Source organism: Pangasianodon hypophthalmus, chromosome 1, assembly GCF_027358585.1.
Source record: "Pangasianodon hypophthalmus isolate fPanHyp1 chromosome 1, fPanHyp1.pri, whole genome shotgun sequence".
NCBI lineage: Eukaryota > Metazoa > Chordata > Actinopteri > Siluriformes > Pangasiidae > Pangasianodon > Pangasianodon hypophthalmus.
Genome location: NC_069710.1, coordinates 22315427 through 22327823, shown reverse-complemented (window position 1 = coordinate 22327823; position 12397 = coordinate 22315427). Strand labels below are relative to the sequence as shown.

The following is a 12397-nucleotide window of genomic DNA, read 5'->3' as shown; positions in this document are numbered from 1 at the left end:
ATCTTATTGTTGATCGATACAACTAAAAAGAAATGCCAATACAAGCATAATGGAGAATTCACAAAAGGTTGTCAGGTAGTTATGAAATACAGTGGATGTAGAAGCTCTACTATAAACTTGCAGGGTTTTTTTGTGATGTAAAAATTGAAACCAAGGTAAATCATGTCAGATCTTTTTCCACCTTTAATGTGATACGCCAACCAGCAAAATTCAAGCAAAAAACAAATAGAAACATTTTCAATAACCTGGTTGCATAAGTGTGCACACTTCTTAACTAATGCTTTGTTAAAATACCCTTTGCTTGTAATACAGCACTCTGTGTTTTTGAGTAAGAGTCTACCAACTTAGCGCATCTTAATTCAACAATTTTATTCCACTCTTCCTTGCAGAAATGCTCCAGATCTATCAGATTGTGAGGGGATCTCTTGAACTTCTGAAGCCATTCCTTTGTTGACTTATGTTTGTGCTTTGGGTTGTTATTGTGCTGGAAGGTGAATGTTTTCTTCCCCTTCATTTGTCTAACAGAGGCCTTCAGGTTTTGTGCCAAAATAAATTGGTATTTGGAACTAACCATTGTTCCATCTATCTTGACTAGAGCCCCAGTCCCAGCTGAAGAGAATGGATGATGCTGCCACCACCATGCTTCACCGTAAGTTTGGTGTTCTTTGAGCGTTGACTAGTTTTTGCACCAAGCATATCTTTCAGAATTACAGTCAGGTCCATAAGTATTTGGACCACTGTGACATTACCAAGAACAGGACGTCCCTCCAAAATAGACAAAAGACAAGAAAAACACTTATCAGGGAAGCTGCCAAGACACCTGCAGCAACGTTAAAGGAGCTGCAGGAATATCTGTGTTTGTCACTCTCTGAAGGTCTACACTTCAATCACATCTTGACTGCTTCATTTCAAATCCATTGTGGTGGTGTACAGAAACAAAATTACAAAAATTGTGTCACTGTCCAAATTATGGACCAGACTGTATGCCCAAAAAGTTCTGCCTTGGTTTCATTACACTATAGACACATTTTGCCACATGGTTTGGGGTGACTTATAGATGTTTTGTTTTTGTTTTTTCCTCGTGAGAAAAGGCTTCCATCTAGCCACCCTACCCCATAGCCCAGAGGTGAAAAATGTGAGACATTGTCACATGCAGAGAGTGATAAATACTTGCCAGATATTCCTGCAGCTCCTTTAATGTTGCTGTAGGTCTCTTGCCAGCTTCCCTGATAAGGGTTTTTCTTGTCTTTTGTTGTTGTTTTTGGAGGGACGTCCTGTACTTGGTATGTCACGTCACTGTGGTGCCCCATTTTTTCCACTTCTTGATGATGGCCTTCATGGTGTTGCATGTTAAAATTTTGTAAATTCTTTAGTACTCCTCTCCTGATTGATACCCTTCCACAGTGAGATCCTGTGCATGCTTTGGAAGCTCTTGGAGGACCATGGCTTCAACAGTTGGATGAAACCAAGATGATGTTATAAAGAAAATCCTACAGAAAAGCTGACCTTTAATTGGGGGTTAATCAGATTCACGTCATTGATGACAGCTGTATGATAATTACTTTTGAACATGAGTTTGAATGTGATTGGTTCATTCTGAGCACAGTCACATATCATTACAAGAGAGTATGCACACTTGTGCAACCAGGTAATTGTAAGTTTTTTCTTTTTCCCCCCTAAAAAGTTTCTATGTGTTTTTCAAATTGTTTTTTATATCACAAAACCTGCAGGGGCATGTAGACCTTTAATATCCACTGCAGATCAGCGCTTTACTCTTCATATCGAAATCTTTAGTTACTGAAGACAAAGTATGCAAGCAAATAAGTTTCAGGTCCATTGTTTCTGTAATATTTGTGATTAGGGATGCAGTGGTATTAAATTTCCACTTAAATGTCTTCTGTACAGAGACAGGTGTTGTGTTTAACATTAATGGAGGAGTCCTGCGTATCAGCGTGACTTTTTGTATGTGCTGTTTGAAGAAAGTAAAACACTTCAGGGTTGTAACAGTGACTCCGCTTCGTTTCAGGCCATATCACTCCACCTCGTCATATATTATTTTCCTACAACAGCATGCCCCATCATGTTTAATTCTGTACTTAACTGTTATAAGACAGTCCTGTCTCTCTCGCAGGTTATCACTGTTGTACCTTATAACTGAGTCAATACAAAAGTTGTCTCATTGAAAATGCTCCCATTCTTTGCTCACACAGGCTGTTATTATTTTTTATTAAAAGACAAAGAAAAGACAAATGTTTTTCATGATTGACAGGACAAACAATACAGTCACATGGTGCTGCTCCCTATCACTGATATATTTCTAGTTGTATAATTTGATCAACTGTTTACACACAGAAGGAAACAGTGCTTTATGATTAGGTATTTGCTAACATACAACACATAGTTTGTCCATAAAACAACATTGCTTCCTTTTTCATTTACAGCATGTGTGTACGTTTGTTTCAGTTTGGGGGAAAACTGAGTCACACATTGGAAAGCTGTGCTCAGGTTCAAAGAATCTGAATGTTTGCATTAGAAAGACGAAGCATTTTTTGCAGGAATAATAACTCCTCCAAAACAAAACGCTCCTCCTCCTGCAAGAGTGAGTGTGGAAAACAGCACTGAAACACGTTCCCTGCTTTTTGATGCAACCCACAGGCAGTAACCAAAGCCATCTGAACCACTCTTAATGACAACGTTTACTATAATGCGGTATGAAGAACAAAGGGCCAGTTTTTTCCCTATTATAAAGCCAGTATTACGTTTTGCTCTGGCTTGTCAACACTCTGAAAAGGAAGTCTGTCCTCTGCACATAAATACTGAAACAGTCTTGAACGGAAGACGAGCAGAGCATCCATTCTTGGTGGAAAGCGCTGCAAAATTGAGCAAAAAGGCACTTATATCGATATAAAACAAGCAGGATACAGTTCTTTTCCTCACGTTTGGAGTGTAAAGTCTCTCCATGTCAGGCAGAAACGAGTGCTGTGCTCTTTTCCTCATTAGGGTCCATTGCTGTCCATCTTTCAGGCCACTGAAATGAAGTGAATTCAGACCATGGTAATACCTTGATTGGGGGAACTGAGTGCTTTGGCTACATCGTGGCGCTCGATGTTGCTCAGTGCGGTGGACAGCAGCTCGAGTGTTGAGCTGTCCTGTTGTGCCCAGTCAGTAAGCAGTGTGTGGATGGGGTCCTCACCACGGCCAAACATGTCCACTCGCTCCTGCTCGTAACCCAACAAAGTGGCCAGCTGCCTCCAGCTCCGACCTCCACCCTCAGCCAGGAGCTTCTCCACCTCCTCCTGCCTGTGAGGGGGCAGGTTAATGTAGCGTGAGTCCTGCTTGCTGTCCTGCTTACTGCCTGCAGAGAAGAGTAAAGTGTGGGCTCAGCATTCAGCATCCTGCCTGGACATATCAGTGGTGACGATGTAATGCACATGGAGGTGAGGACGTGATCTGAGACTGCTGTGCTTACCTTTGCTCGGCTGGCTCTCCTGCAGGCTGTGAGAGTCGAGGAACACGCCGCTGTCGCTGTGTAGCTTCTCGCCCTCGACCACGTTGTTCAGCTCTGCAGCACGGGCTTTCCCCAGAGCCGCCTTCTGCTGGAATGATTTCCAGCTAATACACACAGACATATTTATTAGCTTATAACTCATACCGGTCAGCCAGTTGGGTTCAGATAAAATGGCTGCCTGCAAATAAATGAATAGCTACTAACTGGTACTATGTAAATGCAATCATGCTAAGAGGCAACTATTTGCCAGATTAGCATTTTTCACTGAGCCATATCTTTAAGGGTTAATGCTGTAGTGTTATTTTTACGGAATGATAAAATCTTATTGTCAGAGTCCTCACCACTTGTAGGCGACGTAGATCAGGAGTCCCAGCACCACGGCTGCTAGCACAGATACATAGATCAGGATATTGTTGCCTCCCTGATGGTGCTGAGAGCTAAGGTCTGGAGCTTCAGATCCAGTCACCACTCTGTTCTTCTTCTCACGCTCCTCGTCGGACGAAACAGGTCGACGTGGAAACTCCCACGGCCCCTCAGATCCATTCCGCGAAAAGATGTGCAGGTCTCGATCTGCACGCAAAGAATTCAGAGGATATTTCCAGTTTCAACAAAGGATTTTGGCATCTGTAAACTTTCCATTCCTCTGTTAGGATCCACACCATAGCAGTTAAATCTGTTCTTTGTTTGTTTATAGATTTTTTGCAAATGACATGACTTGTTGGTTTTCTCTCTACCCAAAAATCATCACTGTATTCCGTTGCTTTAAATGCTTAATAACATGTTTATTAATAGTGACGGGAACAACATCTGGTCTCAAGCAGAGTTTGAAGCTATGAAGAATTCCAACAGCCACATTAAGAGGAGCAAGCTGACACTCTTGTCACACACACACACACACACACACACACACCCACACACACACACAAGATAGGAATCTGAGCAACACATGGCCAGAAACCGCCTGCGTGCCAGGCGAGACTGGAGTACCAGGTAGTAAGCTGAAACGTAAGGAAGGAACAGGCATGCAGTACAACACAAATATCACTCAGCAAGGCTTCATACCCATGCTATAGCGGAAATCCCCTCCAACCAAATGAATATTTCACACACACACACGCACACACACACACCCTTGTGGGCTCCCTAAATGCAGATCAAACATTGCTGCCTTTCCCTGTTTAGGTCGAGTGTCTTGTCTCATGCTGTGCCTCAGGTTTGTTTGTGTGTGTGTGTGTGTGTGTGTGTGTGTGTGTGTGTGTGTGTGTGTGTGTGTGTGTGCACGAGAGAGAGATCAATGCAGTCCTCTAGCAATCAATGTGGGTCATGACCCACTATCCAGCTGCCTCAAAACCTGTTAACCAACTTAACACATCTCACACGTTTCACACTGGGGCAGCTGGTGTAGGTGTCAGCTCTGAGGCACAATTTAAAACCAGTTTTATTCCTTCAGTACCTTCAGATACATCAGCATAATGATGAAGGCACTGCATCATGTTTACAGTTTTATTAACCCTGTTAGAAAGGTTTTGCCGGTGCACTCTGTAAGCCTGACTTGTGCTTAAATACATCACTACAGCTATGTACTTGATGTGAAGAGACATGGAAAATGGTTTCCTGACTGTTCAAATGTAAAACATTTCTCTCTCAGAGGTGCTGCTCTTAGCAACATGTTCATCATACAGATAATACACTGTATGTAACACTAAATTCAAGGGGATATCAGCAATCATAACTGATAAATTCAATCTGCAGTCATATTTAAATCATTCTTCTAGTCAAAGCCTTTAAACTATGAACAATTGCAGTTACTTTGTGTTGTGTTATGTTTAGTAGTGTGTGAGTTGTAACCGTCATTTGCAGCTTGGCTTGGCCTGTGTAACCGACTCCACATGAAAATGCGAGTTTTGTTTGGCCGACCAAAAGCAACCAAAACAGTCATAAAAAAATCTGGCTCTGCTGTGAGCCAAATTAGAGCAGAAACTATCACAAATGGAATAATTGTTTATTCTGTAAGACCTGTGAGCAGCAGCGTGTTTATCCACAAGCACACACGCATGGACCACAAAGAGGTTAGTGCTGCTCTGGTTTGGTTAACAATACACATTTTCATCAAATAATATGTATTTGGTGTGATAGAAAATTAAACAGCAGTATCACAGAAAATTAAATATAATTGCTAAGGATCAAAAACCTAGGATGGGTCTGCTGTGAGAATTGGCTGTGAATGGCCTATTTCATGCTCACAGATTATTTACATAGCCTTTGCTATATAATATTGTTTAGTGATCAGTCATTTCTTTGTGTATTTTTGTATTTTAGGCTTTACATATTGTATTCCAGTTATTATCTATATGTAATTGGTATTACTATATCTAAAATCCTTTAATTAATTGTAATTATTTGTATATCTGTCACTGATCAGCTAAAGTTTTAGAATCGTGTACCCACCCATGCAGAGTGTGTCTGACTTGGGCTGGCATGGCCTGATCTCCACCTCTTCCTCTCCGCACTGGGAGCATGGCATGCAGGTGTGGTTGTAGCTTTTATCCTCAGAGAAGGTGCCGGGACCACATGGCTGACACACAGTGTTTCCTGCAGGGCCACACTCCCGCACTACGCCCTCTCCTCGGCCACAAACGGCACACGGGGCACAGACAGCATCGGTGTCGTTCATCCGCTTCCACAGGAAGAAGCCCTTGCCGCAGTCACAGTGGGTGTCTTGGGTGATGGTGCAGCGTGCCAGCTGGGGGATACCTGAAGGGCATTGTGAACAAGGCCGACACCCTGACAGTCCCTCAGAGCCTGAGAAAGTCACACCTGTGATGAAGGAGAAAGAATGAGATTTCAGCTAACACAGACATCTAAATTCATACATGGAACTACACTTCACACACACTGGATTAAGATACTGAGAGAGTTCAGAATAAATGCTTATCTATTCACACGGCAAATACTGTATACATGTATTAGGCATGTCAGAACACACTTCGGATTTTTGTGTTCAAAGGCAAAGAAACTCTCAAATAGTTGACTTTCAGTTGCACATTCTAAGCCTATCAAAACATGTGATCCTTAAATAGGGTACAGAAAGAAAGAAAGAAAGAAAAGACAGAAAGAAAAGACAGAAAGAAAGAAAGAAAGAAAAGACAGAAAGAAAGAAAAGACAGAAAGAAAGAAAGAGATGGATGTCTGGGAAAACCCTGTGGCTGAATAAAAATTACGCTTTGCTTTCTTCTCGTTATAAAACTTATTATGACACCTAAGCTTTGAGAAAACATAAATATATTTAATCAAATCTACATGGACATGCTGAAAATGAAAAGATCATGCTGGGTAAGAAGCCAGACCGCCACACGTTTGAAAATCCAGCTAAATGTCACTGACTACAAAAATGACTAAATAAAAATGAGTCATTAAAGCTAATAAGTGTGGATTGTGTGATACAAATCAACGCATGTGATACCATATACGTACACACATACGATTTCAGAGCTGGATCTGGAACACTCACCCTCTTGGCATGGCTGGCATTTGGTGTCGTCTTGTTCACAATTGGACGCCACTCCTGTGCCTGCAGGACACAGACTACAACACTCACCCGAGGACGTATACTTCCCGCTAACACACACATCACCTGCCACCACCTGCACAAACAGAAACACATACACACATACGACAAGTTATATGTTTTTAATACTACAGCAGATGTAAATGGAGAGCAGCACTAATTACAGTGCTACTATAAAACAAACATATTTGATTTTTATTACATAAATGAATATACAATCCTTTTGAAAAGCGTCTGACGAAAACGTTACTCAACTGCTCTCTGGCACAAGCATATCAAAGGTTTTGAGTGGTCCAGCAAGTTAAGGGGGGCTGTGGTGAGAACAATCAGCTATTAGCAATGCAAATGAGAGGATCAATAGTCTCTTCTGAAGACAGATGAGGACACCAGAGATCAGATAACCTTTTGGTGCGAGTCTCTTAACGTTACACCCGAACCTCTTTCTGCATACTTCGCACTCGTCTGTCACACTAGAAATTATGTACCTTAAAATAAATCAGCTCACTTTCCGATACACTACATTTCCACAACACCAGAATAGAGTAGAAAACATGGCACATACATACTTCCTCAATAACGCTTAATAGAACGAAAGCGAGAGCTGTGCTAAAAAGCCCTTGAGCAACGCCATCAGTCTTCAACTGCTCAGCGTTGTGCTTATAAGCCACTTTGGATAAAAGCATATGCCAAGTGTCTAACTGTAAATATAAATGTACTGTATCTAATCCTCCCTAAGTGTTGGTTCTGGTCTGTAATGATTGGCGACGGGACCCGTGTCTGAATGGTCCTAAACCCTGGTATGTCTCCAGTGTGTCTTACTGTCTAACAGCTGTGACTGGCTTTAATCAAACCCAGCCACACACAATGGAAAGAAGATATTAAAACACAAGAGAGAGTGAGGGAGAGGTTCTGGGAGGAGGGTAAGGCAATCCTGGCACTCTGGGACATTACACACATGGGCGTGAATGCAAATGGGACAAAAGAGACCCGAGAGAACCACCCACCCTCAATCACAGGAAAAGGCAAGACGAGGACGGGTGCACAGGCCATGGGTATGAAGCAGAAATACCACAGCTGTCCTCGCATGTGCTCTGAGGGAAGGAGCGACAGAGGGGAGGGGACACAGTCGCAGTCCCGAGGACAGGGTGTGGACAGACGAGGCAAGTCTAGCATGTGAATGTGCGCTGGGACCTTTGATGTGTTCCCATTGCAGCTCCGCAGATGTGTGAGAAAAGGTCAGGACTGCGGTGTTTGAAACGTGTGCTAGGTTTAAGGCAGACTGGCCTTTTCCCCTCCAGGGAGCTGACAAGAGCAAACAGATGTCTAACAACTAACCTCCTGCAAAGTGGGGGAAAAGCAAAACCTCAACAACCCCTCTGATGTCTCTCTCTGATCTCTGGGCAGCGTGTGCTGTCCTGTCGAATGTGAACACACACACACACAAAGCTATACCCACAGGCTAAAACTTGTTCCAGTCTACAGCCTTGGCTGCACATTCCATAATCATCATGGCAGACTTTAATAAGTTGGTATTACGGTTATAAAAGATGCAGTGCTGATTAAACGTGACTGAGGGAACGAGTGCTATAATAACAGGATCTGGACTTCAGGATATTGTATGATATAGGCATGCATTTAGAATAGATCCAAAAGCCTCTGTTTCATGCTTAACCCCTTAAAGTCCCTTTCAAAGCATAACACCAAAGGGAGGAATATACTGTATGTCTGGACATATTCACGCTCTGTGTCTGGTTTCGCTTCACTTTGCTATCTAACCAATATTTGCAGGTTAAAAGGCAAAAATGTTATATCATCACACTACTCACGTCATATACTCCTTAACATAATTTAAAAATAACAAGTGAGGGAGACGTGCAAGAGAGAAACCCCACAAGCTGTTTTAGGTCACACTGAATGCCATATTAGGAAATTAAGGACATTTCCCCTTTTAATTTCCTAATATGGCATTAAATGTTGCCTACTCTATAAACTATGCTGGCACTAACCGTCTCTAAACACTGCAACTTAAATCAAACACTGAATAAACTCCAGATGGTTAAACATCAGCGGAATGACCACAAGGTCTGTGAGTGGACTCGGTGAGGTGGAGACGACGCATACGAAAGAAGTCAGTTAGCATGGAACAGGCTCGTGCCTTTGATCCTGAAGTCTCTCAACAAAGATTTTATCCTTCGCTCTGAGGGACTGGGGATAGGTCCCCTAGAGAGGGCACAGTTGTTCAGCACTAGCTTAAGAGGTTCCTGTTTCCACCAGGTTGCCAGCAAAGGACCACCAAAGATCAGCGAGGGCTTCAAAGGGAGCTCTGCTCTACGGCTGTCCTGGTCACTCACACTCTCACACACACACTCTCTCTCTCTCTCTCTCTCTCTCTCTCACACACACACACACACACACACATGCTGCTGACTGAACTTGATGTATGGGCACATGTGGAGTGTGTAAGGGATTAACGATAGGCCTGAAAGTTGAACACATGTAAAGCCACTCGAGGTTGGAGCTCAGTCAGAAAACAACTTCATTGCCACTGCTTCACACCCAGGTGTCTGTCACAAACCATCAACAGCAGCCGGTCTGCAGATCAACAGCAGGAAGAGGGTGGGCAGTCTGCCATTTTTACAAATAATAAATCATGTAACAAAGAACAATAACTAAAACAACAAGCTTCAATAACATATACTATGATAACAACGTATATACTAGCAATCCAAAATGATCAACATTATCTAGTATTTGTGATTTGTATATATTAGTTTGCCTGCTCTACACAAAATCATCTCATTACGCAGGGCTTAGTGAAAGTAAAAACAAAAAAACAAAAAAAAACATGCATGTCCACACTAAAGAGAACTAGACTCTGCACCAATCTTATTAATTATATAATTATTAACATTTAAAAGTTTAAAAAATTGAACACATCCAATGTGCAATTCAAGTGAATGCAAGACTGCTATTTCCAAAAGTACTTGTTGTAATTCCTGCAAAGATGAAACCTGAAAGGTGACACGTGTTTCCACAAATGTTTCATCCCTTTAATCAGGAGACATTAAACGACATGCTTATCAAGCTCTCTCTCTCTCTCTCTCTCTCTCTCACCTATAAAACTTCAAGCTCATTTACAGACCTGCCAGTTAGAAGCTGGAGACCCCGAGCAGTCGCATCAAAGGAGTCTGTTTGAGGAAGGGGAGGGTTTGGAGTTCAAGAGGAACCCACACACACACACACGCGCACACACACACATGCACACACATACCAAAGCCATGCAGCAAAACGGAAAGTCAAATTACTAAACTGCAAACTCTCCCCCCTCGCCGTCCGCAGACCAGGAGAAAATGAGGATAATTACTACACTCTGCATACACACAGCCCCAGCAATAGTTAAGCTGTGGTTGCCTTTTCACCGAGAGCTGACATGAGGGACAGATGTGGCACTGTCCTCATCCCTCCACACTCTTTCCATGCACTGAATGACCCGCATCTGCCTTACACTGATTTTCTACCTAAAACAAAAGCTAGCATGAGCACATGAATAGAGTCCTCGTTTGAAGACAGACAGCATAACAAACTGATTAGATCATAGCTTTTTTTTTTCAGTCTGCGGGATGCCATGTTTTGATACAGAGAATAAAGAGAGCATTTTTGTGGGAACGATTTGTTTAAGACGAGCGCTGGGACATCTGGCTTCTCCGAGGAATACTTGACGAGACTTAAAGCCAGAGCTTGCATTAAGAATTCTCATGACCTGTTATTATAGCACATATCTCTAAAGGATATCAGCGTTTAGGAGAGATTATATGTGAAAAAGGAACAAAGACCAAAGTTTAATAGCACATTTCTAGCTCAGTACAAACACACAGCATTAGTTCTATAGCCAAAATTTGTATATTTGGTCATGTATACTTTATATTTCCATAGTTTTTAGAAGAAAACAGATGAAATGTTGATGGTGTAGAGTATCATTGCTTGTCCTGTTGTATATATGAAACTTGCCAGTGTAATACTCAGTGAAACCTTTTATGGCTAAAATTTATTAAGATTACTTATTATAATCTTTGTCTTCATTAATCATTAGGGTCACTGTTCATCATCATTATTATTATTATTATTAGTAGTAGTAGTAGTAGTAGTAGTAGTAATCTTATTCTTATTCTTCTTTCTTTCACACAACTACACTCATAATTTCTTTGCTGTTAAAAGTATAAAATCCATGGTTCTCCAAGTGGTAAAAAAAAAAAAAAAAAAAAAACAGCCAAGGATCCATCATTTTTTAAAGACTTTTGTTAGTTATAGAAACCACATACATGACAATGATCGACTATGAGAATGTTAATAAAAACGGGGAAAAATCTCTTTGTTATTGTTATCATACTGCTGCCATTATTGTACACATTTAAACATTTTTTCTTAACATTTCATTTGCAAAATAAATCTATACTGAGGAGGTCCTGGTTTTTTGAAGTGTTACAGTTAAATGGGTCCCTCACTGTAAACAGTTTACAGATAGCAGATATTACACAGATCAGATATCTTCTAACAGAACATGTATTTCTAAGCAGAAGTAAAGCTGAAAAGCATTGTTCTTCATGCAGTATGTTTGAGAAAAGCGGAAATACAGTGTAACACGTTATTAAAGCTCATAACGCTGCTTCGACTCACCTTCAGGGCTGTGATGTGGAGGGAAAGCGCGAGCACTGCAGCCACAAACTTCATCTCTGCCTTCTGCTTTCAGGCTCGCGCAGGAATCACGGAGCGTGGCTCAGGGCTGTGGAAGCTCTGTGTGTGTGTGTGTGTGTGTGTGTGTGTGTGTGTGTGTGAAAAGCTGCGCGCACATGTACAAACGTGAACTGCTGAAAAGAGCAGTGTGAGCTCTCCGCGCGCGCGTTACAGCTTCTCTAGACTAGTAACACTGATACATGGACTCTATATACTCTAGTAACACTGATACATGGACTCTATATACTCTAGTAACACTGATACATGGACTCTATATACTCTAGTAACACTGATACATGGACTCTATATACTCTAGAAACACTGATACAGGAATGAGAAATAATCCCGGTGTCGTTTCCTGTTGGGATTGAGTTTGTTTCCGTGATAAAGCGACCGGGACACGCGCCGCTCCTCGCGCACTACCGCCACAACACTGAAATGTGCAGCGAGCCGCTTATGAGCCGCTTCTGCGTGCCGCTGTGACGTCACTTCTCTTTTCGTTCCTGATTGGACAGAGGGAAGACCGGAGAGACAGAATGGTGGTTGGGAAATGGAAGTTTCCAAAATTAAAAAAATTTAAAAAAGGAAAG

General features: G+C 41.9%; 1 protein-coding gene and 1 long non-coding RNA gene across 2 annotated transcripts; one reads left to right on the top strand and one right to left on the bottom strand.

Annotated features, from left to right (window-relative positions):
• Window positions 1-333: 333 nt before the first annotated feature.
• Window positions 334-1518, top strand: LOC128318054 (uncharacterized). Its single transcript, XR_008301507.1, has 3 exons — window positions 334-491; window positions 596-649; window positions 1405-1518. It is a non-coding gene; the product is annotated as an uncharacterized LOC128318054 (long non-coding RNA).
• A 691-nt stretch (window positions 1519-2209) lies between these two features.
• nradd (neurotrophin receptor associated death domain) lies at window positions 2210-12248 on the bottom strand. Its single transcript, XM_026939608.3, has 6 exons — window positions 11751-12248; window positions 7020-7152; window positions 5957-6325; window positions 3850-4078; window positions 3470-3612; window positions 2210-3355 (listed from the first exon to the last, which is right to left on the bottom strand). The coding sequence occupies exons 1-6, from the start codon at window positions 11802-11804 to the stop codon at window positions 3045-3047; spliced, it is 1239 nt and encodes a 412-aa protein (XP_026795409.1). The 5' UTR covers window positions 11805-12248; the 3' UTR covers window positions 2210-3044.
• Between the last annotated feature and the right edge of the window lie 149 nt (window positions 12249-12397).